Below are 17,575 nucleotides of genomic sequence, written 5' to 3'. Positions count from 1 at the left end.
GCTAATCGGGGCTTAAAATGGGCTGAAATGCACCAGTTCTGCGTTCCAGTAAGTCAGTGTGGTGTCCGAATTCAGTTCCTGTGCTGTGCTTGTCTCGCTCCAAATTTGTAGTCATTTCAGTTTAATATTGTCATATTTTAAGCAGATTAATATCCTATTAAAGCACGATATTAGAACTAATCTAGAACTTTTCGTTCTGGGTCATTGTGTTCCGTCAAATAATTCTAGGGAAAGGCGTTCCGGCTATTGACTAAAACAATTTCTAGCACAGAGGCAAAGGTTTAATTTTAGATCTCACTTGCAAAAACTTACGTAAAGTTAGGGTGGATGTCTGCCTGTGTTGTACTTATATCATTCCCACACTCCAACTACACAATGGTGATCCAAAATCAGAGAGGGGTTCTCGAAACTACGGAGCTAAATATTTGGTTAAAAATTAGAAGCAGATGTATGGTTGGTTTCAAAAACTGACAATTTAAGGTCGAAGACTACCTGCCAAAGTGGAAATTTGTGAATACATTTTTGTCCAAACAAAGAAAAGTTTACACGTGCACAAGTGAGCAACGTATATTATAATACTTCTAATTACAGCTTGTGACTCTTAAAGTCAATAAAAAAAACTTCTTGTTGTCACTTAATAATGAAAGAAAAGAAGAATCGCAGTTCACGCTCATACCATGTAGCTGCCACCGCAAATTCAAACTTTATAATCGATTTTTATACCAAAGGCAATAATTTGAAATATGTTGCTGCTCCCAATCTAAAGTAGGAATTAAAATCTACGCTTGGTTGAATTCACAACTTTCTGTGATCAGTTGTTAATGCTCTTTCTGTGTATAATACTGTGTATAATGCTCTTTCTTAAACTTGAATAGGGAGAGAGCATTATACAACTCAAAAAAGCATGGAGAGATGTATGCTTGGAATAACCCGGAGAGATAGGAAAAGAAATATATGGATCAGGAAGATGACAGGAGTGACCGATATCATCGCGAAAATAAATTGACTCAAGTGTCATGGAGCTGGCCATATTGCAAGAAGAACTAACGATAGATGGACAAAAGCAATCCTTGACTGGATCCAGAAAACGTTGTAATACAATATGATGTGATGAAATTAGGAAGCAATGTGGAGTAATGTGGAAACGAACTGCCGAAAATAGATACGTGTGTGAAAAAGAATGGGAGAGGCCTTGATCCAGCAGTGGGTCGACAAAGGTTGAGTATATATATATATATATATATATATATATATATATATATATATATATATATATATATATATATACAGTGAAACCTCTCTAAAGCGGACAGCCGTGGGGAATCAAAAATTGTCCGCTATAGAGAGGTGTCCGCCTTCAAGAGGTTTCAGTATTTTCTTATGTAAATTAGTGAGCAAGGTAATATACAAGTAGAAAAAATATTTTTGCATGAATCACGTATTTACGAATATTACATGCATTATCCTCTGTCATCCAATACTCTATGTTCGAGGCACAACATGGAAATAACATGTTATAGTTCTGTGCACTTTACACTTATCGGCGCTTTAATTTGTGGGGTAATTGCAGTCCTAAAGTGTCCTTTTTGAGACAATATACATACCTGAGGGAAAAAATACTAAACTAGTCTTCTGGTTGGTTAAAGACTCCAACGGGACAGTAACATAACGTGTCATCCCTAACGGCGGGCAACTGTCAATCACTTTTGTGTCTAAAACAGCTTGGGTGGGAGTGGGATGCAAGCAAAGGACATAAGAGTGTTGTTGAACAGAGACGCTTCGTCTGGGTTGCTGAGCAGACAATTGATAGGGTAAAATGTTGTCACAATGCTTCTTGGTAACACATGTATGAATTACTAAAAATGTATTTTAACTACACCTTTCAACTTATTTCTAGAGAAAGTGTCCGCAATACGGAGGTAAATGATACCTATAAAAGACAGAAAAGACTGTCCGTGTCCGTACTAGAGAGTGTCCGCTTTAGAGAGGTTTGCCAATATGTTTTTTCCTATTCCAATGTTTGGGGATTACAAAATATGTCCGTTAAGGGAGGTGTCCGCTTTTACCATAGAGGTGTCCGTTAGTAGAGGTTTCACTCTCTCTCTCTCTCTCTCTCTCTATATATATATATATATATATATATATATATGCGCGCGTAAGTGTGTATGTGTGTGTGCGTGTGTGCACGATGTTTCGCCAAGGTTACGCTTATGCATCCATGTGTCTCGTGGAGCTCGGTCAAGGCACCATGACTGCCGAGGCGTATCGCACACTGCTTGCAGCCTACGTAACCTCTTAATGATGACCATGTTTCACAACGGTAGTGGCATTTTTTGACAAGATAATGCATCATGTCACAAGGGCAGGAGTGTGATGGAGTAGTTCGAGGAACACAGGGGCGAGTTCAAAGTGATGTGTTGGCCTCCCGACTCGCCGGATCTGAACCCAATCTAACACATCTGGGATGTGATTGAACGTGACGTCAGAGCGCATCACCCCCTGCCCGGAATTTATGGGAATTAGGTGACCTGAGTCTGTACATGTGGTGCCAACTCTCCAGCGACCTACAAAAGATCATTGCGTCCATGCCAAGACGCATCGCCGTGTTATCCGTTCCAAAGGTGGACATACTGAAATTAGGTAGGTAGTCCTAATGTTCTGGCTGATGTGTGCGTATATTTTAACTCGTATATTTTGTTTCGACTCGAATTTCGAGACGACACGAGTCGAGTCGAGACAGAAACATATTTTCGATTCGAGATAACATTTTCTCGAGACGAGTCGAGACAGGCTTCAAACTCGACTAGACTCGACTCGTGCGCATCCCTATCTGTGTCATATTGAGTGTGTGTTACTGTGCAACCGAAAAACCGATAACTAATTGTCAAATACGTTCATCTAATCAGAAAAAATGATAGAACTAGATTATTTTTATAGGAGAAAGTGTACAGATGAAGTGTAAAATCAAATTTTCATGCTACATCAATCATTTCCCTGTGAAACAAATATAGTTTTATTGAAAAAAATGAAATGAAATCTTTGAGTTTTACGTCCCATGGTTATGCCGGTTAGGCTAAAGGAGACGGTGATGATGAGTAATGAATGAAATGGTGGAATGAAGTGGGAGGAAACGGGAGAACCCCGAGAAAACCCACTCACACGGTATTTGTCCACCACAAAGTTCACTTGGCGGGGGCTGGGATCGAACCCGGGACCCCAAGCACCAGAGGTGAACGCTCTACCACTGAGCCACTGCGGCCCCTATAGTTTTATTGAGTAAGTGTACACAGGTAAGTTGAATTAATAAGTTTTTGGTGGTCTAGACCAGGTGGACCCCTCTGGATGTGCCCCTATAGTTAATCCCTACTTATATTTACCTCAACAGGATTGAATAAATGTATCTTCGACATTGTTTTCGTGTAGGTCTTATTATCGCTTATCTGGCATAGCACGAGACGAGGCCTCCTGACGTCCATTGCTGCCAATCCAACTTCTCCCCTAGCTTGACCTCTTCCCTCCGCTATTGCTGCAAAAGAAAGCAAATAATAAACAAAAATACATATTAAGTCTGCTGCTTTGCTGTAAACTCGATTTCTGCAATGAGTGCTAATTTTAGATTTCCTTCAGGGATGAGGGTGGAGCTTTGAATAAGGGAAGTAAAAGTAGTACTGCGAAAATACTATCAATCTATTTTGGGCTCGATCGCAGAAATGGTGCCGGGAGATTAAAGATGGCAAGCACCAACTAAGAGTAAGTAAAACTAAAATAGTAATTTACTAACAGAGAAGGAAATCGGCGACTTCCAGTCGAGAGTACTGAACTAAAGTAGTAAATTACTACAGGAGTAAATTTTTCATTTACTACAGAAGTAAATTTATTTACTCCATAACTGCTGGAGAGCACCATCAAAGAGTACGCTACTACATTAGTAACTTCAGGAGGAAATAAGGCCAAAATTTACTCTTAAGCCTTACTATTATTTATTATTACTAAGAAAAACAAGATGTCTACTTTTATAATTTTGCTAATACAAATAAATATTAAAATGTGGTAATTAGAAAAATTAAATGTACTGATGCTGAAATAATAAACAAAAATATTGTCATGTGAAAAATAAAAACATGTTAACCACTGGAATAAATATCAAGGAAATAAAATATGTTTTATTCATATAAAACATATTCATATTCATTTACAAAAACATAAATTTCTCGAGCACCTTGTCTGAAGTACCGGAACCGAAAGTTTCCCCATTTCGTTCTTGAACTTATGCAAAATTTCCATTTTAAGGTTATGCTTTTTTTTTTTTTTTTAAATGATTTCTCTTTGTCTTTCAATTAACAACATTTTTGCGTTACAGTATATTCCTCTCGTATTAGACGCATTTTTAACCAATGAAGCTCGTTTTATTTTTTTTTCAGCAACTTTCTGTTCTTCACAACAGCCGCATGTTTTCTGCCTTTTTTCATGGGCGCATCTTCTGATAAGCTTCCACTAGAGAATGCAAGCCGAGGTTCATGATTATGGGATAAAGTTCTTCTTTAGGAAAAGGCCGTTACTACTTTAGTTACAACTAAAGAAGTAAATGGAAATTGAGCTCTCCAACAGTTACTAAAAGAGTATAGTTATTACTACAGAAGTAATTCATTAAAGTAGCCCAGACTAAAGAAGTAAGAGTTACTAAAAGAGTAATTTATAGTAGTTTGGTGCTCGGGAGGGTAGTTCTTCAATCTAAATAAGATTAGTTTGGGACACTTTGTGGCAAGTGATCTGCCAATGATGGGAAATTACTTTAATGTGACGATGATGAAATGCAAATATATTAGATGATGATGATGATGATGAGCCATTGATAATGTTTACCTGCAAATCTATGATAGCATGTCAAAATATGCATTTACAATAGTGTATATTCGTATTGAAAACATTCTGAAATAAAAACTTTAACCTTTAAACGCCTATTGACGCAACTGTGCGTCATGGCTTAAAACCTTCATAGCTCAGTCCCTAATTAAGGCACAAAGATAATTTTGGTATCAATGTGTTTGTGAAGGAAGAGCATGCATTTTATGTTTGTGGAGAGCGTCACGGCAGAAGTAGGGAAGGATTTTTTTCATCAGTTTTCTGGGGGGCATCCTCCCTCCCCCTTGGAGGCACAGTCATAAAAATTGGTATTCGAAACAATTAAGTAGTCCACTATACGCCAATATCCCGCAAAAGTATCTGTTGCTTATGTGTGTGGAATAGCAGAGATTCAAAGTTGACCAATTTTGGGTTGCCAGGGCCTCATAAATTTTATTTTTTAATTTTTTCCCGGATTTTTTTCTTCTTCTTCTACGAATAAAGCTAGAATTGCACAAGTATTACCTCATTTGAATCTTTGATACATAAGTTTTCCAACGATATATGAATCATGACTTAGTGATAAATAGGGAGGGTCACCAGGGCTGATAACGTGAAGGCCTTAAACCGCCCTTTGAAAATTATATGCATGGCGTTTTTTATTAGAAATTTTGTGCTGAATTTTTTCTCGCTTTGTATTACAACAATAGCTACGATGTTTCCATATGATTGTCACAAGTGTGTTGCCTACACATGAGCTTCATTTTGTCAGCGTAAGGTGATTGTGAGGGTTGCAGGGCCTCCCAAATTCTACTTTTAAATATTTTTTCTTAATTTTTTATATTTCTTCTTTTTCTTCTACGAAGAAAGCGAGAACTGCACAAATGTTATTTCGTTGGAATCTGTGATCCATAAGCTTTCCAACGATGTATGAATGGGACCGCGCCAATGTTGGACAACGACAAGGTTGGACGACGACAAGCCTGGACACTTTTTGTGTCCAAGCTTGTCGTTGGCCAACCTTGTCGTCAGCGACCCAAAATGAGATGTGTCCAGGCTTGTCGGGATCGACCACGACAAACTTGGACACCCCAGGAATGTGTCCAGGCTTGTCGTCGTCCAACCTTGTCAACGACCCAAAATGAGATGTGTCCAGGCTTGTCGGGATCGACCCAATTTGAAATGTCTGTTCCAACAAACTCTACCAGTTAAGGCGTTTCCAGTTCATACATACATGCCCTTCAATATAGAGTTGCATGGCTCGCATCTTTATCACGGTGGTATAAAAATAACACTGCAGTATAATCAGAGGGAACAGTTACCCTTGTACATTGATAACACTAACTGTCCTTGTACACCCGTACAAGTGAATAAACAGTTGTATTTGTCAGATCATTTAATTTAGAAAACGAACACCTGGTTGCTTAGTGGATTAATACCAAGGTTCTTCGAGACCTTTCGTATTCACTCACCAAGTGACCACAAATGATGGTTAGTTGTCCAATATTGAAGGATATGACGAACACAACTATATATCCATTTATTTATTAAGTGTCCACTCTTGTCGTTGGCCAACTTTATCGCCAGCGATCCAAAATCGATCCCGACAAGCCTGGACACCTCAGGAATGTGTCCAGGCTTGTCGTTGGCCAACCTTGTCGTCAGCGACCCAAAATTAGATGTGTCCAGGTTTGTCGGGATCGACCACGACAAGCTTGGACACCTCAGGAATTCGTTCGAGTCTGGCGCAAGAGGATAAATTGAGAAGTGTCCAAGCTTGTCGTCGTCTAACCTTGTCGTTGTCCAACCTTGTCGGAAGCGACCAAAATTAAGTGTCCAGGCTTGTCGTCGTCCAACCTTGTCTGCGTCCCGTATGAATCATAATTCTGTATAATTACGGGGTCACTAGGGCCCTAACGTGAGAGTCTACGATTTCGTTGAAATTCCTGGCAGGCGTTTAAAGGATAATGTTAAACCAAGTCTATACGCAAAAATATCAAAAATATAATGCAAAATAAATTTTGTTATATTTTCCAATGAGTAACAACTTAACTTACTTTGCTGTTGAATTCAAAATCTCATTTTCACTACCACCAGGGATTAAATTCTAATATTATCAAAGGGGAGGAAGAAGCAACCAAAAGTTAATCTTAACGCGAGAGAGTAGCGTAAATCATGTAACCTTATTCCAATAATTGACTTTAATGAATTAAATAGTAAATAAATTCTATAATAATCGAAGTAAGCAACCAATAGCAATCAAATTATTCACATTTCATAGGCGTATAAAATTGAAATTATTAGGCTACTGCAGAATTCGTACTTTTATAAGTAAATATTTGATACCGATGGCGTTTAGTTTAAACGAATAATTTCGTGATCGTGGAGGTGGTCCCTCCTATAAAATATGGCGCCGTAGTTCAGCCGCTTCAAGTTTCTCCTTAATTTAACCCTTATTTACCGAGACATGTAAAAATAATGGAACATGACCGATCTTAGTGTGAAATCCATAGTTTATGGGGTCGCTAAGCTCAGTGGTGAAACTCTTGATTGCGCTTACTTTCAAATTTAGCCCCATCAGATAAGGAGCGGGGGCGATAATACACGGGTCTGAGACATATAAAAATAATCCAATATAACCCGATATTAGTGTCAAATCCATAGTTTTTGCACTCGATGAGACCAATGGTGACACTTCCATTAGAGCTGACTTTCAAATTCAGCCGTATACTGTCCGGGGATCACTTGCAGGGGGATTACCGAGACATGTAAAAATAATCGAAAATGACTGATATTAGTGTGAAATCGATACTTTTCGAGGTCGCTGAGACCAATGGTGACACTTCCATTAGCGATGATTTCAAATTCAGCCGTATACGGTCCGGAGCTCACCTGCGGGGGAGGGGGTTACCGAGACAGTAAAAATAATCGAAAATGACCGACATTAGTATAAAATCCATAGTTTTCGCAGTCGATGAGACGAATGGTGATACTCACACAGGCGTTGACTTCCAAATACAGCCCTCGTCGACTGGGGGTCAGAGGCTTTTTTTAAAAATTTGAACCAGGGGGTCTCAGATGGTGTTTACCGGGATATGTAAAAGTAGTAGAAAATGAGATATATTAATGTCACATTCATAGTTTTCACGGTATCGGCTGAGACACAGAAGCGATTTTTTTCAAAATTCGAACTAAGGGACTCTCAGGGGGGGGGGGGTATTTACCGGGACATGTAAAAGCAGTAGAAAATGTCCAATATTTGTGTCGAGTCCATATTTATCGGGGTCGCTCAGATGTATAGTGACACTCCAGTAGTGTTTACGTTCAAATTCAACCTCCATCGGCCAAGGGGAAAATTATTTTCTTTAAGGTGGGGGAGCGGTGACTCAATGGTAGAGTGTTCACTTCCGGTGCTTGGGGTCCCTGGTTTGATCCCAGCTCGCGCCGTGTAGACTTTGTGGTGCACGAAAACCGTGCTCGTGGGTTTTCTTGGGGTTCTCCCGTTTCCTACCACTTTCTTCATTCCACCACTTCATTCATTTCTCATTATCACCGTCTCCTTTAGCCTAACCGGCATAACCATGGGACGTAAAACTTAAAGATTTCATTTCATTTCATTTTCTTTAAGCATACCCATAACGGTATTTATAATTTGTTTCTTTAGTTAATAGTTATTTTGTTAGATTTTGTTTGATGTTATTCATATTATTTTGCTCTCCAACCGTATAATTTATCTGCACTTGGGAGCAGAAATTGAGTTGATCAGATGACCAGACTTTCTTTAGTTATGCCAGACCTGATCACGAAATTATCTATGCATAACTTTAGTTCTTGCTCACACAAAATAGATCGTTTCTTAATTGTTCTTTCGTTGCTGTTTGTTTACATAGATATTTTATCTGACCCGTGCGAAGAACGGGCATAACAGCTAGTAAATAATAAAGTGTACTTAAACATTAGTCTACTTTTATTTGTTTAATGCCTTCTTCTCACTGTAAAGACTTAATTAACGTTATATTTTGGAAACTTTCAATGACTTACCAACAACATAACATGCTTCATTGTCAGTAGTTGTACTCGATGCAGATCTTGGTGTCCTTAGATCAGAAGGAGTAGTTAATGGTTGGCAATCGCTGCTTGAGCCTGATCTAAATGAAACAAGACGCAGAGAAATCTTAGTCACTTTATGGTAGCCTAAGTGTTTGAGCAAATACACAAATTTAATGAATTAACTGATGTAATGTTTTTAAAAAAATGTTTGTTTGTTTAATTAATTGATTTATTCTTGCTGTCTTCCATCTGCCTCAAGGTGCAAACTTATATATTCAATACCTGTTTTTAAATGATGCGCTATTATCATCAGACGAAAGTACTTTTTTAAGTTTATCACAAGTTAGTTAGATGATTTCGAGTTTAGCGGCCCGTTCAGCACCAAGTCTCTTTAATACATAGACCTGTAGCTTAACTTTGAATGCGAACCACATGAGCTCCCACCAAATTTTGCGCAAACTCTGCCTGGAAGATGAACCAAGCATTAGTATAAAACTCTAAAGTCACTAACGACAATGTTACCTTTTCAAAAATATGTTTTTCTAATCCTTGCGGTGACGACTCCAGAGTTCTACAAGAGGCGAATCACATTGCCACTGGTCGAAAGCCCAGCTTTACTTCCCCTTTCCCACACGGATTTAAAGTTTTTAATAATATTTTATTTTGAAGACATTTTTTAAGTTCTGATGTGAGGCACAAATACAGAAAAACTAAAATTTATCTAACCATTCGGTTAGCGTACGCGCCTTTCGCGTGAGAGACACGAGTTCGATTCCTGGCAGGAGCTTCTGTGGTTTGGATTCCACGTTAATCAGTAGATCCACGTCTCATATACCCTCGCTGCTGAACGGGACGTTAAACTCAAAATCAACTCAACTCTATCTAGCCACTAAATAGTATATGCCTAGTAGTATATGTCTTTTTACATGCAAAATTATTGAACTTAATTTTAAGTGCTTTACTTAAAACAAGAAATTCAAGGTAGAAAACAATTGATATTGCCAACACTGCTCAACCTATTCCTTAATTAAAATTTCTTTAATGTTTCTGTAAAAATCATTCGGTTTCATATCTAGTATCATACTAGGTTGGTGCAAATGAAATATCTGGTTTTGAGGTCTGGTAAGAAACATCTCAATAACACAACATAGGGATACATTAAGATCGCGCATTTAACGTCACAAACTTTGTACACTTCCAGCAAATTGGCTGGGATATTCAAACAGACAGGGGCAGTGCGTTGTTGACTAAGGATGCAAGAAAGTGCACCATAGAGAACCTATGAATTCAAACTGAGACATTCTGCTTTGCAAGCCGCAGAAAATGTTAACAGTGCGTTGAGCCAGAGAGCGAATAAAGGCACCATTCGCCGTCCGTTTGTCAAATTTTGTTCTGGTGTCACGCCTTTACATAATGAGTCTTGGACACCAAGCAACACCTTCGGATAAACTCTTCAAAAACACCGTGAAAACGGACCCTTGGGCATGCCATTGTAGACGAATTAGCCATACACCATACCACTGTCGTTCGGCGGATTTGTACCATTGATGAGGTGAAAAGGTCGTACATGGGTGCCGCATGAGTTTTGACACCGGCTAATAAGAATCGTCGTCTGTAGGTTTACAGTTCTCTGACCCTGAATGTAACGAATAACTGAGAACTTTCCCTGCTTCGGAAGATCAGATTTGATGAAAATTGGATTTGCAATCGTAAACGGCCAGGACAAAGGTTGGAACACGATTAACCTCCAGGACGGTTTCCTAAACCACCTCTCTACCCACCTGTGTATTGTTGCTGGCATGGTGGGAGTGATTCATCACTTCTTTCTCGGTCAAGCTAAAACTATCAATGTAGATCGTTATAGTGCTCAACCCCGTGAAATGTACAGCAAATTTATCCTCAAAAGTACATCAATGATCAATAGATATTGTGTCCCTATGTTGCTTAAGCACATATAGCTCAAAGAACGGTGCAGGCTCTGAATGAGTTGCAGTATGAAACGTTTCCTCACTCACTGTATCCCCCGATATCTCTTCCACTGATTAACCCTCTTCCGGCATCTCGATGACTTCTTGGGAGCAAAGATCTTCTCTGATGATCGGCATGTCATTAAAAAAATAATGCCACAGAGTGGCCGACTAGGTATGGAACAAATAATTGTGCAAGTAATTATGGAACAAGTTGCATTTCAACCCAGCTCGCAGAAATCGGTCCGTCGAGCGTCACATGAATTGTATTACTGAAATCAGCCATTCATAATGCCTTCCATAAGCAGTACATTTTTATGCCTATAAAGTGAAACTTTCGCAAGTTTTGGACCCATATTACCTTCCTAAGCAAGCTGCGTTTGTTACTTCCATACTAAAATCAATCGAACACGACAATCAGAACCCGCAGAGGGGGATGTTATCTGATAAAGCCACATTCTTTGTGTCTCGATAAGTCAACCGCCATAACGTTCGGATAAGGTTCTGAACATTCGCGCATCATTTGGTGACTATATTCATGCTAGCCCAAAACTGAACATTTGGTGTGCCCTTATACATGACAGAGTAGTCGATTTATTTTTCTTTGCTGAGAACACGGTTATAGGGGCGGCTTACTACGACATGCTTTATGATTACCTACTCCCTTAGGTGTTGCAACTGCAGCCGAACATAACCTTCCAACACTATGCTGCACCTCCTCATTGGCCTCTTGATGTTAGGAACCCTTTGAATCACCGTTTTTCTGGGAGATGGATTGGCCCTAATGGACTCTGATATTACCCACTTGGATTGTTTTCCTTTGACGGTACGTTAAGGTTCGTGTCTACGAAATTCCTGTTCCAGAAATTGCTACATTTCGTACATAGATTGCTGCAGTTCTCGAAAACATTGATGCTACCTTCTGCAGCATGTATGGATGGAGCTCGAATATCGTCTCGACATCCTGAGTGTAACTACATGTAGAAGTGTCGTAATTAGCAATAAAACTTTGAGAGATGTAGAATACGTTGCAAAAAAAAAAAAAAAAAATTATTTATCTTGTATAGTTTACGAGCGATGTGGCCTTTGTGGACACCCTGTATATTTTAAAATAATTCGAAACAAAAAATACGTTTCCATACTTTTTCTGCAGAATGGCCATACTTACTAAAAAGTTTAATAATTCTGCTTTTCACACTGAAATATACAATGCTTTAGTGAAAGTTGTGAATGTCTATACTTGTGACTGGAATGAAATTTATACAGCAGGTTCGTTAAATGACTATTCATAAAGAATTACAATTCGGAAATACACAACGCATCTCACCTTGATAGATCAGTATGGCATAATGGCTTCTCGTTCTACAACAAAAAACTCTGTAGTAGTGACACCGAATGAAATAGATGTGGAATACACTTTTAGAAAATCGATTGTCACGTTGCTTATGTATAGGTCCTCAAGTCATCGGCATTGGTTGCTGGAGGCCGTGATGAGCAAGATTCTAACTACATTCCACACAATATTCGATGAGATGCATGTCGGGTAACCATATGGATAAGAGAAAACGCTACATCTATTGTTCCGACAAGGTTTACACATTCCTGGATTCGCGTGAACGGATATTATCCTACTGAAGTATGGCATCTAGAGTTGTGTGAAGAATGAGTATTACCTTGGACTTTAGAACTCCCTTGATGAAGCAGTCAATAGTGAGGTTGTCCTCAATTTGTAAAAGCTGAAATCGTCTGTTGCAACCAATGGTCAGATTGACAGCTTAGGCCCGTAGCTAAACCACGAAGACAGGGTGTCGAGATTATTATTAAGTTTCTAACTTGCGTTTGCCTCATATTCTTGGCTTCTTACTTTCTGAATATATACTTATCTAAACAAACAAGTAAAAGTTGCATGGGGGCTGAGCCTCCTGGTAACTTCCTAGCTATGGACCTAAATCCCACACAAGCACACTTCCGATTTGTCCAAGCACTCGATAACATATGCTGGTAGATAGCAGTCACCACAACAGTAACGTGTATGCGGATATCATTGTAGAATAGATTGAAACGGACTCTTCCGAAATTTCGACTGCCTGCTTTTCAGTACTCCAGGGACGTTGTTTATGTGCTCATTAAACCCTGAGTTATTTGTTGTTCTGGGTCAATGGAAGTCGACTCAAATGCATGCTTGTCTCCAGAGCAATATTCAGCAGAGATGTAAATTAACGACGTGGGTAAATCCGCAGTTGTTACTTTAGTGTCGCGTTAGCACTATGGACGATGTGATATGGTCCATCACGGCTATCCAGATATATTTGCCATCCCGTGGTGATGTCACAATTCGCAGTCATTCTGAACGGTTCGCTTTGGTTCATTGCTTCTATATACACACCACCGTTGTGGCGATTCGCCTTGTATGCGAACCAATTTCGATGTACAGGTTGCTGCCTTCAAGTGAGCTGACCGTACAGACCCACTTGAACACAATCATCTATTTATATTGCGCCAGGCATAATGACGCTTGCTTTCCTATTGGCTTGTCTACATTCCACAACCTGGGTGTAGTGTAGACCATCTCTCGTGGTACTATAGATATACCACATTGACTTGATCCCTAGTCTTTCGTTGCAAGCGCTACTTTCGGCTGAAGGATTTCCACTCGCTTTCTCTCGCTTAGCAACAGCTGAACCCTTATTGGCACAACGTGTGGGTGTGTGAGGGTGTGAAGTTTAGTTCGCATTTTTGCCACGGCTTAAGACATTTTGGCAGCACAATACTTTGCATTAAAATAAGGGCACTGGTGGGGATTCATTCATACAGCATCTCACTACAATTTAACCGTGCATAAATCAAATTGAGTGATTTTTCCATAAGAATTTGGATGCATTTCCATTATTCTTCTTGGTATTTTCTCGGTCCGTCATTTTCGATGCCTTCTTTGCATTTTAATTAATTTTTATTTAAGGAAATAAATCGGATGGTATCACCTGTCGACCATTACAAACTACTACAAGAGTTTTGAGTACAGTTAATCGGCGACTTACGACCACCTCCATTCACGACCTGTTGTAAAGGTTGGGTTAGGTAGTAATTATTATCAAGACCTATAATAATAACAATCAGAGAAATAATAAATAAAAATTAAACGTAATAATAATAGTTACGTCACTAATATAGAAAAAGCTACTAAAATTATAGAATAGAAACCGCAGCTAAAATCGTTGGCCTACAATTTATTTGATACTTTTCAGCATAGTAGGCTACCACCTGGTCGACTTAAAACCAAACTGACTTACGACAGAGCAATAGTAACTGAACTCAGTTGCAAGTCGACAACTAACTGTGAAAAAAAGTTTAAATCTACCGCTTTTTTCTCAAGTTCTTTGAGCTCCAGAGTGGTTCCGATTCTACGTTAAACTGGTCCTTGTCTTATATGAACGGCGTGGGAGGAAAAATAATGGTATATCACATTTTCTAACTTTCAGGAAAAGAAGGATGAGATGGGGTAACATGTCCCCCAAATTAGCTTGAATATTACCCCAAGATGTGGGAATCTTTGGATATCTGGCAACGAAACACTCATGACTGAAGGCTCCTCCCCGCGAAATTATACAAAAATCGGCGCTACATAACACAACTAAGTTTTGCTGCGCATCCTCAGAGTTTATGAGGAGGGGACCCTAAAATTGAAGTCCCAGCACTACATTTAATTCAGACAAGTGAAACTGAAGAGAATTGTAACACTTTTCCAAGTATGGCTATTGGAAAACTGGAATAGTCGTAGACTATTGGAATACTGAAAAACACAAATTCTACTATGTCTACATACTTCGGAAAACTATCATAAATGCGATATTCTGTATCTAATCGTTACACAGTAAACATCCATTGCGAAACAATGAACTGTTTTAATTATTACCGAATTCGCCTTCCTCTTCCACTAGATGATGAAGTAATTCTTTCTGATACTGACGAAGAAACCTTGTTGGCTGGTGTTGAATTTCTTCCAAACTGTAAATTACTTTTTATTCGATAGTTGACGGGCATTGAATAAACTGAAATAAAGAAAATGTAATATCAATATCCCACTTTGTGAGCGTAGACATTTGTACGAAGAAAAATATTAATTTAAATAGAATTTTTTTTTAAACTATATTTTCTAAAGTACTCCTGTAAATTAGAAATGAGTTAGGCAATGAATAAAAGACAATGAAATATAATTGTAATGTATATTAAAGAAATCCCCACTCTCGTTATTTAGGGTTAATAACGTTATGACTTAGCGAATTATCGTAATAAACAACTGAGCTCAGTGTTCCCATTGTGAAGCTCAGTGACGTACGCAAGCGGGGTTCTGGATTTTTAATTCCTCTTTGAGCAAGATATTATGTAAAAGTAAACATTTTCCGTATTAATATTTGTATACAATACAAACACCTGAAATGATATGAACTTCGGAACTTGACCCCCCTTTCCCTGACGAAATTTTGCTTACGTTACTTGTGAAACAACAGTAGACTTGCAATCTGAAGTGAGTCGCTACTCTCGGTTTCAATAGAGGGATTGGGACGCTAAATTAATTTCCAGAAACCATTTCTCACTATCACTGAATGTTTTCGCTCAAATACTTGTTGACAAGCAAATGTATGGACCTTCGGAGCTCTGTAAGGCCTGTCAATGATGATTTCTCCCAGGGGAATTTTCAATATAGAGGAATTGAAAACAACATAATATTCCTACAATTTCCATTGAAAACGATTGGAGATAGGTTCCCCGGGGAAAGAGGAATATCGTTGTTCGGAGTTGGAAATCCGCTGGGGGGCACCTCTGAAATCACTGTCTCCCATATTTATGAGTGTATAGCTAGGGTTACCATAATTTTTTGATCCAAAATACGGACAAGATTTAAAACGATGACCCATCAAAGATATGGTACCCAAACACAGAATAAATATTTTGAAATTTATTACCTAAAAATCAGCTTTTTAGGTTATCACACAATTGTTTACTGGAATACTTAAAAGACTATTGAAAACTAATATGTATATCAAATCTAACCAGAACCCTGAAATGGAAAAATGAGACACTTTTTAAAAACATACCCTACTTTATTAATACTAACTAAAATATAATTTACCGATAAGATGAAAACATCGTGACCAGACGTCCCGTTTTAGCCGGGACAGTCTCTTATTTTCAACCGTTGTCCCGTTTTTTTCTGATTCTCAAACGGGACGCCTCAATGTCCCGTTTTTAAGCAAACATGACCCAGGTGTCATGTAATTATTATTCAAAATATAAATGGCCGATGCTAATTCTACACTCTTCCGTACCAACACGCATTGGGAAGGTTCAGCCGTGCATAGAACTTCTGAATATTCAAATGAGAATTGAATGTTCTGTGGTTCAAGTGGGAATTGAGTGGGAATTCTGAGTGTTGAAGTAGTTAAAAGTATTGTTAGGTAGTACTTAAGTTAGAAACGCTGTGTTATCATTCTTACTTGTGTATTTTGTAAATTGAAAACACTGCTGAGTCCCAAAATGCAATGTGCAAGTCACTCCCCCCCCCCACATCCACCCCGTCACCGATTCGTATGCGTCCCGGTTTTGAAAGTAAAAGTTCTGGTCACCTTGGAAAACATAGTTCCTTTCACCCGAGATTTTAACGATTTCCGAGTCGGAAATTTTCGGACAGCTCCAAAACTGTCAAATACGGACATTTCCCTATTTCATGTTTTGTACTAAACGGACACGGACACAGGCCTAAAGATACAAAAAGTCCGTACAAAATACGGACATGTGGCAACCCTATGTATAGCATAATTTGTAAACCTTAAAATAAATTATTTTGATTGTGAGATTCATAATCTGTCAATGTAAGTTCCTGTAGACCTGATATTTTAATCAAAATTTGTTCATTGAAATAAAATTGAAAACAAATCAATCATATTTCGTGTTCATACACTTAGGACTGAATAAGTGATCGTTTCTTAAGTTTCTAATACGTGCATATGCTGTATCTAAAAATATTTTCATATTATATCATTATATAAATCTAAAGTACACGTATCTCTAACAGCAATCATGGTTAAGTTTTCAGTTAATTGTATTCTGTTAACATTAAATTGCACTATCAATGTGAGCATTATTATCAGAATTATTCATACTAAAGGCATCTATAAAATAAAATAGTTTTGTTTTTACCTATATCACGATTATCAAATTTCTGAAGTTTAGGTCTAATGTCCTTCCAATTCCCTGGCCTCTTAAAAGGAAGTTTTTCATTTCTCGACACATTCATTTTCTTTCTACGATCTTAGTTAATTTTTCTAATGTCTACTGCCTTGGTTTTGTATTATCATTACCAACAGAACGTTAAACATGGTTAAACATGTTCTAACTTGTTAAAATACGCAACTCGTTTTCACCGTTTGCAATGTTGCCAGTTACTTTGCAATAAATTGAATGATAATGCTAAGGAATACAACAAACAAGCAATTTTAAAACCGAAACCATTAACATTTTTTTAAATGTATATTTAACAAAGTATTGCAAAGTAAAATTGCAATATATTGTAAGATATACGTACATATAAAATAAAACCCAAATAAAATGTTTGTAAAATTTTCGATATATTAAGATATTTAAAAGCGGAGAAGGAGGGACAATAATCAAAAAACAAAAAGCACCTAGCAGATATTATTAACATAATTCTTCTTACG

The 17,575-nt window shown here is 38.1% G+C and overlaps 1 protein-coding gene across 1 annotated transcript in view; it reads right to left on the bottom strand.

The window, feature by feature from the left end:
* The window catches only part of LOC145694702 (mutS protein homolog 4-like), a 67,370-nt gene extending 50,139 nt beyond the window's left edge, over positions 1-17,231 (bottom strand). The window contains exons 1-4 of the mRNA XM_081771228.1: positions 17,058-17,231; positions 14,773-14,908; positions 8,884-8,990; positions 3,378-3,526 (exon numbers count right to left, since the gene is read on the bottom strand). Coding sequence (XP_081627354.1) covers positions 3,378-3,526; positions 8,884-8,990; positions 14,773-14,908; positions 17,058-17,154 — 489 coding nt within the window. The 5' untranslated portion in view covers positions 17,155-17,231. The remainder of the gene's footprint in view (positions 1-3,377; positions 3,527-8,883; positions 8,991-14,772; positions 14,909-17,057) is intronic.
* Between the last annotated feature and the right edge of the window lie 344 nt (positions 17,232-17,575).

This window comes from Thermobia domestica, chromosome 9 (genome assembly GCF_964235325.1).
Source record: "Thermobia domestica chromosome 9, izTheDome1.hap1.1, whole genome shotgun sequence".
NCBI lineage: Eukaryota > Metazoa > Arthropoda > Insecta > Zygentoma > Lepismatidae > Thermobia > Thermobia domestica.
The sequence above is the reverse complement of the archived record's forward strand: the minus strand, read 5'-3'. Positions and strand labels throughout refer to the sequence as shown.